The sequence below is a fragment of the Erythrolamprus reginae genome, chromosome 1, assembly GCF_031021105.1.
Source record: "Erythrolamprus reginae isolate rEryReg1 chromosome 1, rEryReg1.hap1, whole genome shotgun sequence".
In the NCBI taxonomy this organism is placed as follows: domain Eukaryota; kingdom Metazoa; phylum Chordata; class Lepidosauria; order Squamata; family Dipsadidae; genus Erythrolamprus; species Erythrolamprus reginae.
Window position 1 is genome coordinate 328,475,606 of NC_091950.1, and position 17,075 is coordinate 328,492,680.

Sequence of the window (17,075 nt, forward strand, 5' to 3'; positions counted from 1 at the left end):
CATAAATGTTAGAATAGGATTTATATCTGGACCTCTAGCATAAAAATACTCTGCTTACCCTGATTCTATAAGCCAGGATAGGACGGCACTAACTGCTTAATCTGTATTCCTGGTAATTACTACAGGGAAACAAAAGGGCTCAATAAACATCTCACTAATAAACAAAGTTTACATCACTCCAGACAGGACATTATACGATCAAAGGGGGAGATTTGCATTGCCTGAAGCATACACAAGAGGAGAGGGTGATTAAAGAGATTAGTTGTGATAAGGCAGAAGGCTTCAGAGAAATTAGGTGTGAGAAACATCTCCTCTGAAGAAGTGTTTCTAGGAAATTGTTTTGTGATATCTGTGGGAAAGGAAGAACTCAAAAATATGTCATGTTTGAAGTTATGTTATTGGATGTTTGTGTATCACTTGACATGTACGTGTAATTATCCCCATTTGTTCATGCTCCCAAATAAAAAGGAGTACATGGCTCCATACTGTGTCACTTCACCCAGAGAGAGAATGTGTCCAAGTCTTCTTTCTAGGATTCGCGTTCGTGAGTGATCCCACATGGCTGGGTTGCTCTTAGCCCCATTGAAGACATTGTCTTCATCAGGGACTTTGACAGCATCCACACCCTCACCACTGTCAAACTATTCATTAGGCTGCACTACTATTACTATTAGTCTTTTAAACGTTCCTATCACCCATCTCCTCCCACTTATGACTATATGATTATAATTTGTTACTTGTATCCTTACGGTTTATATTAATATTATTTCCTGATTCCTTATTTGTATCCTATGACAATTATTAAGTGATGTACCTCATGATTCTTGACAAATACATCTTTTCTTTTATGTACACTGAGAGTATATACACCAAAGACAAATTCATTTTGTGTCCAATCACACTTGGCCAATAAAGAATTCCATTCCCTTCTGTTCTGGGATATTATCTACAAATGTAGATGATATCACTACACAGACATGTATCTATTTTGTTAGTTTTAGGTAAGAAATTTATTAGGTATGAAATTTATGTCTAAAAGAAAACATAGCAGACTTTCTTATACTACTAACCAATCAGTATATTAAAGAAAATTTTAATGGTCTTGGATTGGTCCGAAAAAGCAGGAAGGTCTATAGTAGCTACCGTATGTAAGAGCAGTTCAAGTCTAAATCTTTCAAATTTGGTGAAACTCTTGCACAAAAAAATATTAGTCTAAAACTCTTTGTTGCCCCTGCATGTCTTGTATGTCTCATACCAGTTCTTCCCCTTCTCTTCTGTTTCTAAAGCTAGCTTAATCATCCATACAAAGCAGCTCATGTGCTTATTTGAGGTAACATTTGAAAATCAACCCATTAGATTTAATTGTACAGTAGTAATAAGAATTAAATGACTTTCTGCTTGTTCTTTGCATTCATTTCACTTCTGTCATTTGTTTCAGATTTTCAGAGATTCTGGAAAAGACACTAATTTCCAATAGATCTAATTTGCATTAAATGGAATAGCATTATAATTTATATTTTCCCATTGTGATGATTCACAAAAGAATCAAGTCACGCTCCTTTTTCTTAGCTGTGACTTTCTGCGAAGTGAGCAGCTTAACTATAAACTGTTCTGCTTATGCTTCAAAACATGCTTGGAAGTGTCAGCCATAATCCCAAACAATTTCTCAGACACCAAGAATAGACGCACATAAATATTATTTTTGCTTTGTATTGCTATACTAGCTTGCAAATTTATTCTAAAAGCCTTTTTTGCATTATAAATACAATTTCTCATGTGGCTGGGAAGACCGGTATTTAAAAATCTCAAGCCCCACCACATTGAGTTAATCATATATTTCTGCAACTTTCGTCTGAAGTCCAGTTAACTTAATCAGTGTGTACATGCTTATATCCTTATGCATGAATATGTTGGTGGGATTATTACTGCATTAACATGCGTAGGCTCGGGCTTCCTACCTAATGAAACAAGAAATATACTTATGACTAACTTGATTTCTGTGGAGATGCTTTCCCTTTCCAGGCATGTTTATTTTATGGTAAGTACTGATATATTCAGTGAGCTCTAAAATGAATACACAGAAATTTGTAGTTTTAGCTATAATTATTTTCAAGTGGGTTATGGGGAATGACCAAATAATAACTGTGATAAAACAGATTTAAGTTGCCTCTAGACTTTGTCAGGTATTAAATAAATTAAATGAAAAAAGAGGAAATTATTCCATTAAAGGAAGGAAAGTCAAACTCTGGCACTGGTGTAGTTTTTGGCTGTTTTCTGGTGTCGTTATCAATGTAATTTTGAACTATAACTGCAGTTTGTTTTAGTGTTATAATACAATAATATAATTGTCCATGTAGAAGCAAACTTCATAGAAACATAGAAGACTGGCGGCAGAAAAAGACCTCAGGATCTATCTAGTCTGGCCTTATACTATTTTTTGTATTTTATCTTAGGATGGATATATGTTTATCCCAGGCATGTTTAAATTCAGTTACTGTGGATTTACCAACCACATCTGCTGGAAGTTTGTTCAAAGGATCGACTACTCTTTCAGTAAAATAATATTTTCTCATGTGTTCTCATTGTGTTCAGCAATAATTAATTCAAGTAAAACAAGAGATTAAACTCATCTTTCCCAAACTTGGTGTCCATTGGATGCAGTTATATTTGGAGACTACTAAACTGAAGAAGACCATACCGGTCACAAACATTGTTTTTGCCAATGGATTCTAAACCAAAATCAAAATATTGAAGCAATTCTTCAATAGATGTAATCCTAATGTGTAACCTTATACTGTTCTTCCATATAAACAAGCAATAAAAACCCATGAAATTGGGTGACAACATGAAAATTTTCCAGTCTTATTCTTTATTTTTGATTTCTATCTCAAAATGAATTGATTCATATTGCATTCCTAAGTCACTATATTTCCATAGAATTTTTAGATGCAAAATAATCCCTGGAAAGCAGATTTTCCCAATCCCTTCTCTTTTTCTTTCTCCTTAATAAAACCATAATGTTAAAGCCATAGCAATGACATCCAAAAATAATTTATACCTTAGTATGTTTGTTCTTGTCCTCCAGCGGTATCTTTTGCTATTATAACATCCCCTTATAAGCAAACTAATAGTATATGATACTAAATAAATGTTTTAAGCTGATTTTATTATAATTATGTGGACCTTATTTTTCTTATGATTAGTTACTAATAAAGGACAAATCCTTATTTGTGTGAATTCTTCAAACCAGATAAATTTACTAGCACCTCCATTGAACTGTAACACACTGCACATAATTCAATTTGACATTTCAATGAGAGAATTAGACAAAATTGAACATGGTTGGGTTGAAAGCAAATACTTTTGATCCTATATTTAACAAACTGAAATATATTAATATATGCCATTTATAAAAAGATTTTCCCTGTTAAATAATACATATTTTAAGTAAATTACCTTTACAACAGGGAAAATCATAGTGACAATAAGGCTCCATTTTTCTATAGAACATGAAATATCCACAAATCTTAAACTGTCTACATTTAAAATCACTTCCTTAACATAATGTCCCTGTGAGTGATTGTGGAGAAGCTGAGAAAGGTATGGAAAAGAGTATACACATAATCAGCAAGTTAATTGAAAACTTATAAATAGCTAGCAAATTCAGTGAAGAGAAACCCAGAAAGAAGCAATTTAAACCATTTAAAGAGTTTGGGCTATATTAACTCAATATAAATGAATTATTTTCAAATATGGTTACTTTAAAATGTAGGGACTTCCAACACCCAGGATTCCCCAGCTAGCATTATAAATAAATTTGGGAAATTGCATCATTATTTCTAATGTTTTGATTTATTCCAGCCATATATTTAAATCTGTGTATGTCTTGCTTTTATTTATCTTTCCTAGCTACTGTATAATGGCCATGACAATTTCCACCAGGTATTAAATATGATAAATATACCACGGTGAACAGTGATAACAGTGCTTTAAACTCAAATATGAAGCACTCTGATGTCATAGTCTCAATTAAATCACTGGTCTGAACACAAATGTATTTCCTGAAATGAGATCCAATTTTTGCATAAAGGTTTTTCTTTAACATTTTAGGTGAAGGGTCCTCCAGCTGCAGGAGCGTTTAAAGAAAGACCAACAAAGCCCACAGCCTTTCGCAAGTTTTATGAACGAGGTGACTTCCCAATTGCCCTTGAGCATGATACCAGAGGAAACAAAATAGCCTGGAAGGTAGGTCAGGGCACAGCTGTGACAGGCAGCTGCACTTATTGAAGTGACAAATGTCATTGCCCAAACGGTTGGCTTATAAGTAAATAAAGTGAAGTAATTTCTTAGCAAATAGAAGATGTACGGGGAAACAAGTCAGAGACCTGCCTCCTGAGTCAGCCATCTACCTTGGCGAACAATTAAATTATATGCTGCAAAAAGGAAGTTGACAGAATTGCTTTGCCTTAGAGAACTGTCTCCTGCTCAATTCATCTCTATTTTTATGAGGACCTGGCAACCCAGCCTATTCCAGGCAGTCCATCAAGTGATGGAAGTGGTTGGATACAGTGAGCAGCAGCAGCCATTTATCTCTCCCCCCCACACACACACACAATTTCACCTTCCTGCAGGACAGTTCCAAATGGAAGCTTTAATTACCTAAATGGATAGGTCAAGATTGCCTGCTCCTTTGAAATGCAGAGCAGAATACTAATGAAGGCAGATTCTCATTCCAGGGCTTCACTCCCAGGCTGCAGCATATGTCAGACAGCGTAATCGCTGTCATACATGCCCCTGTTAGAGACTGACCTCCACTGCTGAAACCATTATGGCTCTGACATCTCTGACAAAAGGTTAATTGGCTTCAAAATAAATGTATTGCCTAATGACTTCATTCAAATGCAGCCGTGTTTCTCTCCAAAAGGCTCAGTGATGTTATTTGTAAAACTTGCCAATCTTTGAGGTAACTAGAGCAGGCTTTTAAATTTAATTTGAAAAATGAATGCTGATCTTTAACCTGCTCTTTCTATTTAATTATTTTTGTTATCAAAGAATGAATTTCTCTCTTTGTGCATATTATTTGTTGCCTGGAATAAGATTTCTCTTCAAACCGGACAAAGATAGCCTGAAGATACATCGTATATTGGGAATAGTAAAAAAGAAGAAGAGAATGAAAAGCAAAAAGGAAAAGAAACAATAATCCATTCGTAGAATGTTTGAGTAGCTCATGTTGAAAAACAATGATTTAAGTTACCATAATTTAGGTAATTAAAATAAAAATGAATGTTCTTAGACATGACAATAATGATGATCTATAATTTATATTATTAAACAATTTGGCACCCTGCAAATGTACTAAGAAAGGTTGCATCAAAATTTAAGGGATCTATTTCACTCAGAGGTACTGGCCAATGACTTTTAGCATGACATTTTCTAATCTTATATATATAGAATATTATTACTGACATTTATACATAAATGTAGACTTTATATAAGAATCTTGGTATTATTTTTACATGAGATTTGTGTTTTGACTTTCCTCAATATTATATGCTTAAGACAATAATACATTTCATTTGAATTAATAGACATAGGAAAGAAATCACAAAGCAGAATTGATGGGCCAAAGTCCACCAATTACAAAATGACTTATAGGCTAACTTAAAACAGATTTAAGTTTAACTATAGCTATTTTTGAAAAGGTGACATGATCAAATATTACTAACTTGGGGATTTTAGTGGTAAAGATTTAGAAGGGAAGAGGAGGGAAAAGCCCAGAAGTGTAATAAGTATTTTATTATTTCCAGTCCCTATTTTGCTGCTTGCGTTTACTTTATATAGCAGAAGATTTTTTTTGTCAAATTCCAAAAACCACATGGTATCAAGAGGACACGTGAATGTTAAAAGGTTCCTGTAATTCCATCCATGTTTTTATCTTTAGGTTAGCTGATGACTAATAACAGCATAGGCACAATCAAAAGCCACATCCCACTGTTGCTTTGTTATCCTTTCATCCTATCCCAAAGATAGCAGGAATTCGTATAGCACAGGATATCTTGCTAGTTGTATGATGTAGCCTCTTATGCAACTGGAAGAGGTCTGCATTGAGCTGATGTAAATGTGCAACATACAAAGAGCCATGTCTGATAGTTTTCTTGGGTGAAATTCCAGCCTTGTCCAATATCATTCAGCTTATGAAAACGGTCCTTTAACTGACATGCACAAAACTCTTAATGCACTGGATTTCTTTCCTTCTACTTCCACAATGAACTTTTAAGAAAAACCTTGGGAACTGTGGCTCCACCAGATGATTGTTCATCTTAATGATCCCTAGCTGTCAGCAAAGAGTTTGAGAGTTCTTGTGCTTGATCTTTTTAATCACTTGACAGCCATTGAATGGTCATCTAGATTATTGTGCAGTTGAGATGCAATTGTTGAATCAGTTTTGAAGAACTGCAGTTAAAGGGATTTAACTGTAAGGGTTGAATGTGGAAACTGGAAGCTTTCTAAAAAGAAGTAAAGAGGAAATCAATATTTAGCTGAACTTCCACTGCAATACAAAATTTGGGTCCTTTTGGTTTTACACATCAAGTCAGGCAGGGAGGGTCAAAGCTTTGTACTTTCTGGATTAAGCAGTGGCTTATTCCTTTTTTAAAAGTGGTGGGGAGGAGTGGTTATGGTAGACTAGTCTCCCTTAAAAATCAATTGACTAAGAGACCTGGGACCAAATTATGGGGTGGGATCCCATAAAAAACAGGCAGAAATAACTAAAAGCCAAGAGACAAATACATATCTCTTAGCAGTAGCAGGTTGTTCCAGTATTATCTTTTAGACACCCACTCACCATGATTCAGCTGTTCTCCTAAGGAGAAAAAAGTATTTCTATTTAGAGTTTCTTGTAACTACTTACTGTAATTATTGTCTGAACATTTAGTTTTTCTGCTATTTATTCAAAACCATGATGAGCAAATGATTGGTTGGGATGTTGCAGGAGAATCAAATTGAAATTACTGTATTGGTTTTTAACCATTAAACTGCCACTTTCTCTTTTAAACTGACTTTCCAGTCTTGGTGAATAAAATGCAGAGGGGTGGGGAACTCATGCTGCCTTAAACTTCCTGAACAAAGGGTAACATTAAATGAGTAGAGTGATTTACATATTTGTGTAATACCTACTTAGTTGTAACTTGACTGTCATAATGAATTACTAAAGCAGTACAGCCACAGAGGTTTTTTTTTATTTAGGCAGAGTTGGGTTTGGGTCAATATGATTCCATATATGAGGAAAAATTGTATATTGGGATATATCCATAGCGTCAGTCAGTTTGCAGATTTGTTTTACAAGGGAGTGCGTTCACATGAGGGTAGAATAAGAAGCAGTGGGTGGAAACTAAACAAGAAGAGAAGCAACTTAGAACTAAGGAGAAATTTCCTGACCGTTAGAACAATTAATCTGTGGAACAGCTTGCCTCCAGAAGCTGTGAATGCTTTATTTTGATTTTGGACATTTCCCTCCGAGTACAGAAAACAATTTAATCACTGTAACATATGAACTAGGCTGAACCAGAAGGAACCCACTATTGATTATATTACTACATCGATATCCTAATCCTAATTTATGTTTGGTATGTATGTGCTGTTTGGTTTTTAATTATGATAGGTTTTTTAGGTTTTTTTTAAATATTAGATTTGTGCCTGTATAATACTGTTTTTATCGTGTTGTGAGCCGCCCCGAGTCTTCGGAGAGGGGCGGCATACAAATCTAATACATTATTATTATTATTATTATTATTATTATTATTATTATTATTATTATTATCCTATGATTTGTCTGGAAATTCAAGCTAGAAACGCAGAAGGCTTTTTCAGAACTCTTTTCTGGTATAGCCTTTCACACAATCCTTCTGGTACCAGAACTAAAAGGCAAGATTTCCTAATTATGGTAGCTTTGAACATGATGACAAGGACCTGCCATTTGAAAGGGAAGCTAACCTCTCCTATATGCAAATACAGTAATACCTCATGATACGAACTTAATTGGTGCAAGGAGGAGGTTCGTAAGACGAAAGGTTCGTAAGACAAAACATTGTTTCCCATAGGAAACAATGTAAAGTCAATTAATCCGTGCAACCAAAAAACCCCCCGCAAAAAACGTCTTTCGGCGACTGCTGGGAAGCCGCGCGGCTGTTTTAAAAGGTGACAGCCGGCCTGGGGGGCTTCCCAGCACCCCCCGAACCCGGGTTCGGGGTTTGGGGGGTGCTGGCAAGCCCCCCAGGCCGGCTGCGACCATTTAAAACACCCGCGCCACTTCGCAGCTGCCTCCTGAAGCCGAACGCGGAAGTTCGGCTTTAGCGTTTGGCTTCAGGAGACAGATGGGAAGCGGCGCGGCTCTTTTAAAAGGTCGCAGCCAGCCTGGGGGGCTTGCCAGCACCCCCCCGAACCCCGAACCCGGAAGTTTGGCAAAAGTTCGGGGTTCGGGGGGGTGCTGGCAAGCCCCCCAGGCCGGCTGCGACCTTTTAAAACACCCGCGCCGCTTCCCAGCTGTCTCCTGAAGCCGAACGCTAAAGCCGAACTTCCGCGTTCAGCTTCGGGAGACAGCTGCGAAGCGGCACGGGTGTTTTAAAAGGTCGCAGCCGGCCTGGGGGGCTTGCCAGCACCCCCCCAACCCCGAACCCGGAAGTTCGGCAAAAGTTCGGGGTTCGGGGGGTGCTGGCAAGCCCCCCAGGCCGGCTGCGACCTTTTAAAACATCCGCGCCGCTTCGCAGCTGTCTCCTGAAGCCGAACGCTAAAGCCGAACTTCTGCGTTCGGCTTCGGGAGACAGCTGCGAAGTGGCGCGGGTGTTTTAAAAGGTCGCAGCCGGCCTGGGGGGCTTCCCAGCAACCTCCCAAACCGAACCCGGGGTTCAGCAAAATTTTGCCTCTTCTTACGAACTTTGTTCGAGTTACGAACCGGCGTTCGGGAGGCTTCTGGGAAGCCCCGCCGCCCGGCTGTTACCTTTTAAAACAGGCGTGCGGCTTCCCAGCAGTCTCCGAACGCCGGTTCGTAACTCGAAAAAAGTTCGTAAGAAGAGGCAAAATTTTTCTGAACCCCGGGTTCGTATCACGAGTTGTTCGTAACACGAGGGGTTCGTATCTTGAGGTACCACTGTATATATATTTTTACTCATGTACAGGATTTGTTACTACTTTGATGACAAAACTGCCATTCATATATTTATGTAACACAATTTTTTTGAAACATAATTCAGAATACAATATCATTTTTCAGTGATGATTGCACAGAGGCTGTGCAGAATCAGAAATGCCAAATGTCATAAGTAATAACTAACTTTTCCCCAATTAATTAGAACTATAAAATGTGCAGCTATCAAACTATAATTTGAGTTTACTAGTAATTATACAAATGATCATTTTACCATCTTTCTCATTTTTAATTCAAGACAATAATAATTTATATTTCTCATCTTGTAGTATATATGCCATTGGTAATAGGTAAATAGGCTAAATGGGATATAACTATCTTTTCTATAATAGAAGGTGAATGAATGATTAAACAGATGAATGAATGAATGAACGAATAAATGAACAAAACAAACAGCTTTACTGCACTTCATCAAGTATATGACAATTGTAAAAAATAATAAAATGAAATAACAGCTATAAAATATTTGGATGTTAGTTCTAAGAGCTACAAATGCAAATTTGGTGAAAGTTTACTGAATCACTCTCTTCTGCTGGAGGTTCAGGAACTTTAACTCTTATGGTTTGAATGACTCTCAGCAGCTGCCCTTTTAGCTAACTATATATATGGTTTGTTAATACAGTGGTACCTCTACTTAAGAACTTAATTCGTTCTGTGGCCAGGTTCTTAAGTAGAAAAGTTTGTAAGTAGAAGCAATTTTTCCCATAGGAATCAATGCAAAAGCAAATAATGTGTGTAAACCCATTAGGAGAGAAATAAAAGCTCGGAATTTGGGTGGGAGGAGGAGGAGGAAGAAGAGGAGGAGGACAGTCGCTGCCAAAGGAAGAAGGTGAGTTGAGGGTAATAAAAACAATCCAATACTTTAAGGCTTAAAAAAAAAGGACTCTGAGGCGGTGAGGAGGAGCACGCGCTTCCCATACATCTGGTGCAAGGCTGCCTCCCATACACTGTGCCAGAGAGAGAAACCCAGGCGGGCAACAGGGGGGAACCTCCCCTTCCTTTGACTGAAAGGTGACTGCAGCTACTGCTGCTACCTGCTTCCTCTTCCTTCCCATGCTGAAGGGCTCCCCTCTCCTCTCACTCGCTCACTTTGTAGCCGGCACCTTTCCTTCACTGTGGTGACTCCTCGGTTTGGCTGAAGCCGAGTTGATCCGGCCGGGGCGAAAAGCCCCCTTTTGCCTTTCTGCGCCCAGATGCTCCATGAGGCAACCTTGCGCCAGGCCTATGGGAGGCAGCGCGAGGGAGTCACCACAGCGAAGTGGTTTATTCCCTCTCCAAGTGCTCAGAGAAAGGAAATTGCTTCGTTCACTCTGGACTGCCAAAGCCTCCTTAAGTGCCACCAAAAGGTTCCTCTGGCAGCCCAGAAAAACCCAAGATGTCCGGGATTAAAGGGGGAATGGCAGGAAACTGGCCGGGCCTTCATGCCACTCTCAAATTTCCTGGGAAATTTTTCCGGGCTCGGGTTCTTAAGTAGAAAATGGTTCTTAAGAAGAGGCAAAAAAATCTTGAACACCCGGTTCTTATCTAGAAAAGTTCTTAAGTAGAGGCGTTCTTAGGTAGAGGTGCCACTGTAGTTGCTTTTGCCTCCCCAAAGGCATTTCACATAAAATCTATCTGTTTGTATGGGGCTGGCCTAATGAGGGGTATTAGTAACTCATTACCAGGATCTCTATAGAAACCACAAAAGAGTAAAACAAGGGTCAATGATTCATTGCTCCCAGACATAGAGGGCAAATATTTTCTGCATAAAGGGTTTTCTTAAAACTTGCCCTCCAATGCTCTGATTGCAAGATGTCAAAGTGCAGTAATGTTAAAGGCCCTATGGAATATATTAACTATATGCTGATCCATTTATACAGCTGGTTGAAACAAATTTTAATTTGCCTTGAGTTTTACATCAGCTGGCATTTTGCTATATTCAGTTTGCAATTCTGTCTTAAGGATTCTTTAAGTAAGTAATAGTGTACATAGCAATCAGGTTTTGTCCAAGTTTCGGCAACACTGAAATTTGGACAAATTCTGCCAATTTCTGAAGTCTGCTTCCAATTTGTCATTTCTGGAGAAACAGCTTGCCTAGCAAGATAAGAGATTGAATGTTTAGCCAGTATTGAAAAAGACTTACCCATGGTCTTATTTCAGCCTTTAGCAACTCTATCACAGGACTACAACAAAAACACATCTTAAACGGTTTTCATAAACTTTCATTAGTTTGCACTCTTTCTGGTTTAGCATTAATGATACTTAGATTTAATTGAACCCTGTACAGGAGTAGAGCAACAGTTTGATTTTAGATGGTCGTAGAGCAGCTGAATTGTGCTCTGTGTCTCTAGAAAAAGGAAAAAAATGTTGTAGAGATCCTCTGAATAGGACAGGCAGTTTACCTTATTCAATCAATTCATAAAATTACTCAGTCAACACGCAACCGAGGATACATATACAGTAATACCTCATGATACGAACTTAATTGGTGCAAGGAGGAGGTTCGTAAGACGAAAGGTTCGTAAGACGAAACATTGTTTCCCATAGGAAACAATGTAAAGTCTATTAATCCGTGCAACAACAAAAAAAAAAACCCCAAAAAACCGCTGCCGCCCGGCTGTCACCTTTTAAAACAGCCGGGGAGGTGGGGGGGCAGCAGCTGCCACAGCCGCCGGCTTCCCCGCCGCTCGCCCGCCCAGGATGCTGACCTGCTGCCTCGCGGGGAAGCCGGGCAAGAGCGATCTTCTGCCCGCCATGGGCGAGCGGCGGGGAGTCGCCCATGGCCGGCAGAAGATCGCTCTTGCCCGGCTTCACCGCGAGGCATCAGGTCAGCAAGAGCGATCTTCTGCCGGCCATTGGCGACTTCCCGCCGCTCGCCCATGGCCGGCAGAAGATCGCTCTTGCCCGGCTTCCCCGCGAGGTTTCCCCCCCCCCCGCCGCCGCCCGCTGGCTGCGAGCGCTCTGCCAGGCGGCCAAGAAGCATTCAGGGCGAAGTCACTTCGCCCTGAATGCTTCTTGGCCGCCTGGCAGAGCGCTCGCAGCCTGCTCAGCCTTGCCTCGGCCTTTGTGCGCGGCTTGTCCCGACAGGCCCCCACCCCAGCACTTTGAATCCCGCCGCTTCTGATGAAGACGGGCGGCGCGGAAGCCAGGGGCTGTGGCAGCTCGCCCCGCCCACCGCCCGTATCCAGCAGAAGCGGCAGGATTCAAAGTGCTGGGATGGGGGTGTCCCGACAGTCCCCATCCCAGCACTTTGAATCCAGCAGCTTCTGATGAAGACGGGCGGCGCGGAAGCCAGGGGCTGTGGCAGCTCGCCCCGCCCACCGCCCGTATCCAGCAGAAGCGGCAGGATTCAAAGTGCTGGGATGGGGGTGTCCCGACAGTCCCCATCCCAGCACTTTGAATCCAGCAGCTTCTGATGAAGACGGGCGGCACGGAAGCCAGGGGCTGTGGCAGCTTGCCCCGCCCACCGCCCGTCTTCATCAGAAGCGGCAGGATTCAAAGTGCTGGGATGGGGGTGTCCCGACAGTCCCCATCCCAGCACTTTGAATCCAGCAGCTTCTGATGAAGACGGGCGGCACGGAAGCCAGGGGCTGTGGCAGCTCGCCCCGCCCACCGCCCGTCTTCATCAGAAGCTGCTGGATTCAAAGTGCTGGGATGGGGGTTTCCCGACAGTCCCCATCCCAGCACTTTGAATCCAGCAGCTTCTGATGAAGACGGGCGGCACGGAAGCCAGGGGCTGTGGCAGCTCGCCCCGCCCACCGCCCGTCTTCATCAGAAGCGGCAGGATTCAAAGTGCTGGGATGGGGGTGTCCCGACAGTCCCCATCCCAGCACTTTGAATCCAGCAGCTTCTGATGAAGACGGGCGGCGCGGAAGCCAGGGGCTGTGGCAGCTCGCCCCGCCCACCGCCCGTCTTCATCAGAAGCTGCTGGATTCAAAGTGCTGGGATGGGGACTGTCGTGACACCCCCATCCCAGCACTTTGAATCCCGCCGGCCAAGAGCACTCGGGCAGAAGCTTCCCCCTCATCGCCTGTGTCTGGCAGAAGCTTCTGCCCGAGTCCTCTTGGCTGGCGGGATTCAAAGTGCTGGGGTAGGAGGTGTCCCGACAGCCCCCCCCCCACCCCAGTGCTTCGCCTCCCGCTGGGCAAGAGCGCTCGGGTGGCAGCCCCCGCTCCCCCGGCACAAAGCTAACCCCGCCCCCTGGGCAGCCAGAAGGCTCCTTTGGGAAGGCGGCCGCAGGGGTAGGAGGTGGAGAGGCAGGATAACTTTGCGCCGCTTCGGAGCCCGTTTCTTTCCTGCTGCCACTATCTCCTTGAAGGTTTTCCCAACGATGCGCTGCGCTGGGCTCCGAAGTGGTGCAAAGTTCTCCCTGCCTCCTCTGCGGTTGGGAGGCTCCTTGGGGAAGGTGGCTAGGCTTAGCAGATCAAGCCGCGCCTCCTGGATCAAGCCGCACCTCCCGGGCCTTCCGTCACTGAGCCTCGCCGGCCCGGAAAATCGCAACCCGTGTTGCCTGCGGCGTCGAGGGAAACCGAGCCAGGAGCCGCGGTGATGCTGCTCTCGGCTTGGCCTCCCTCGCCGCCGCAGGCAACACGGGCTGTGATTTTCCGGGCCGGCCAGGCTCAGCGGATCAAGCCGCGCCTCCTGTCACTGAGCCTCGCCAGCCCGGAAAATCGCAGCCCGTGTTGCCTGCGGCTGCGAGGTAAATCGAGCCAGGAGCCGCGGTGATGCTGCTCTCGGCTTGGCCTCCCTCGCCGCCGCAGGCAAAACGGGCTGCGATTTTCCAGGCCGGCCAGGCTCAGTGACGGAAGGCCCGGGAGGCGCGGCTTGATCCACTGAGTGGATCAAGCCGCGCCTCCCATCACTGAGCCTCGCCGCCCCGGAAAATCGCAGCCCGTGTTGCCTGCGGCATCGAGGGAAACCGAGCCAGGAGCTGCGGTGATGCTGCTCTCGGCTTGGCCTCCCTCCCCGCCGCAGGCAACATGGGCTGCGATTTTCCGGGCTGCTCAGCAGATCAAGCCGCGCCTTCCGGATCAAGCCGCGCCTCCTGTCACAGCCTCGCCGGCCCGGAAAATCGCAGCCCGTGTTGCCTGCGGCTGCGAGGGAAACCGAGCCAGGAGCCGCAGTGATGCTGCTCTCGGCTTGGCCTCCCCGCCGCAGGCAACACGGGCTGCGATTTTCCGGGCCGCTCAGCGGATCAAGCCGCGCCTCCCGTCACAGCCTCGCCGGCCCGGAAAATCGGAGCCCGTGTTGCCTGCGGCTGCGAGGGAAACCGAGCCAGGAGCCGCGGTGATGCTGCTCTCGGCTTGGCCTCCCTCCCCGCCGCAGGCAACACGGGCTGCAATTTTCCGGGCCACTCAGCGGATCAAGCCGCGCCTCCTGTCACAGCCTCGCCGGCCCGGAAAATCACAGCCCGTGTTGCCTGCGGCTGCGAGGGAAACCAAGCCAGGAGCCGCGGTGATGCTGCTCTCGGCTTGGCCTCCCTCCCCGCCGCAGGCAACACGGGCTGCGATTTTCCGGGCCGCTCAGCGGATCAAGCCGCGCCTCCCTGATCAAGCCGCGCCTCCTGTCACAGCCTCGCCGGCCCGGAAAATCACAGCCCGTGTTGCCTGCGGCTGCGGGGAAAACCGAGCCAGGAGCCGCGGTGATGCTGCTCTCGGTTTGGCCTCACTCGCCGCCGCAGGCAACACGAGCTGCAATTTTCCGGGCCGCTGAGTGGATCAAGCCGCGCCTCCCATCACTGAGCCTCGCCGGCTCAGTGACGGAAAGCCCAGGAGGCACGGCTTGATCCACTGAGCCTGGCCGGCCCGAAAGTTCGCAACGCACGTTGCCTGCGGCGGCGAGGGAAGCCAAGCAGTCGGACGCACCCTCGCCGCCGCGCCCAGCCGCTGCCCGCCCCGTCCTAGCCTGAGCCGGGCCCGTTCGGTCACGCCTCGCCCGCCGCCCGCCCGATCCTGCGCCTCCTGCTTCCCCCCCCCAAGCCAAAAATACAAAGGCGGTCTGCTCCATGCTGCTCCGCCCTGCCTGTCATGCGGCAGCAGACCGTCTTTGTGTTTTTCACTGAGGGGGGAGCAGGAGGACCTTCCTGACTCCCTTCCCCAGCGCCGGACCTCCTGCCTTCCCTCCCAGCCAAAAACCCAAAGCGGCCTCCTGAACGTTTTCCGTCTTACCAACCTGCTGCCGCCGCCGCCGAGAAGCCCCGCAGCCCGGCTGTCACCTTTTAAAACAGCCGGGTGGCTTCCCAGCAGCCTCCCGAACGCCAAACCCGAACTTCCGGGTTCAGCTTCGGGAGGCTGCTGGGAAGCCCCCCGGCTGTTTTAAAAGGTGACAGCCGGGCTGCGGGGCTTCCCAGCAGCCTCCGGAATGCCGAACCCGGAAGTTCGGGTTTGGCGTTCGTAAGACGAAAAACGTTCGTAAGAAGAGGCCAAAATTTTCTGAACCCCGGGTTCGTATCACGGGTTGTTCGTAAGACGAGGGGTTCGTATCTTGAGGTACCACTGTACACAATAATGAAAACAAACATTCCTGGCATATTACATCATAGCAATAGCAATAGCACTTAGACTTATATACGGCTTTGTAGTTCATTACAGCCCTCCCTAAGCAGTACAGAATCAGCATATTGCTCCCAATAAGCTGGCCTCAGAAAGATGGAAGGCTGAGTCATCCTTGAGCCAGTCAGAATCAAACTCCTGGAGTGAGCAGTGAGTTAGCCTGCAATGCTGCATTTTAACCCTTGTGCCATGAGAGCTTCGGAGAGGGGTGGCATACAAATCTAATTCATAATAATAATAATAATAATAATAATAATAATAATAATAATAATAGTAATATTATTATTATTATTATTATTATTATTATTATTATTATTATTATCAGTACAACACAGCAAACGAGATCACTATGCTGGATTTCGTATTTCATCACCAGTCGGGTGCTTCCCAAGCACTTAGGACTGCGTGATGTAGTGGCGAATTATGTTTGCCGATCCCAGTAAAGCGGCCTTTTGCAATTGACAGATGGAGACTTTGTCAATTCCGATGGTTTTCAAATGTCCGCTGAGATCCTTTGGCACTGCGCCCAGCATGCCAAGTACCACTGGGACCACTTTCACTGGCTTACGCCAGAGTCGTTGCAGCTCGTTTTTTATATTATTATTATTATTATTATTATTATTATTATTATTATTATTATTATTATTATTATTATTCCAAATACGAATCAAGCTACCTTTTCCATGGGCTTCTCATCCAGGTCAGTTTTTTAAAATAACTCCTTGCAAACTGTGTGAGATTAGTTTTCTCATTAATTACAGTAACAGCTCCTTGGAAAAGTGGGATAGTGCTCTCTTGTTTTTTAATCTATCTTTGATAGCATTATGATGTTATCTGCATACTGTAAATTAGTATACATAGGCATTGTTTGTCAGTTTCAAAGCATAGTGTTCCTTATTTAAATCCCCACAATTGCACTGAGATAATAATAGAATAATAATGATGAAAGGATGAACCTTGGTTAATTCCATTGGTAATCGGCACTGTATCTGAGAGATGAAATATATTGCTATATTGCACCTCACTCTTAGTTTGATATTCATACAAAATGCATATATGAGAAAAGGGGCGTTGGCCTTACCTGATACGCCTCTTCTCGTAGGGTGGGGCTAAAGATGACACCATCCCTTCAACCAATGAGGACTGAGTCTGACAAATTGTACATCTTCGGCCTCCTGCCTTCATTCCCCCTCTTTGAAGAAGGATGATGGTGAGACTTTGCGTGTAGCTTCCAAAGTCAAACAAACTAGAAGATCACAATTTGATGTCCCGAAGGCCAGGCCAGACTAACTTTGGGTGGGATTGGAGTTTAGCTCCGAAGGGAAGAGATTGGACAATTGGAA

General features: G+C 44.4%; 1 protein-coding gene across 3 annotated transcripts in view; it reads left to right on the top strand.

The window, feature by feature from the left end:
* Window positions 1–17,075, top strand: part of PACRG (parkin coregulated) — a 326,732-nt gene that overhangs the window by 39,777 nt on the left and 269,880 nt on the right. For all 3 annotated transcript variants that reach the window (XM_070733825.1, XM_070733824.1, XM_070733823.1), the window contains exon 2: window positions 4,111–4,245. In XM_070733825.1, the coding sequence (XP_070589926.1) occupies window positions 4,111–4,245 (135 nt within the window). The remainder of the gene's footprint in view (window positions 1–4,110; window positions 4,246–17,075) is intronic.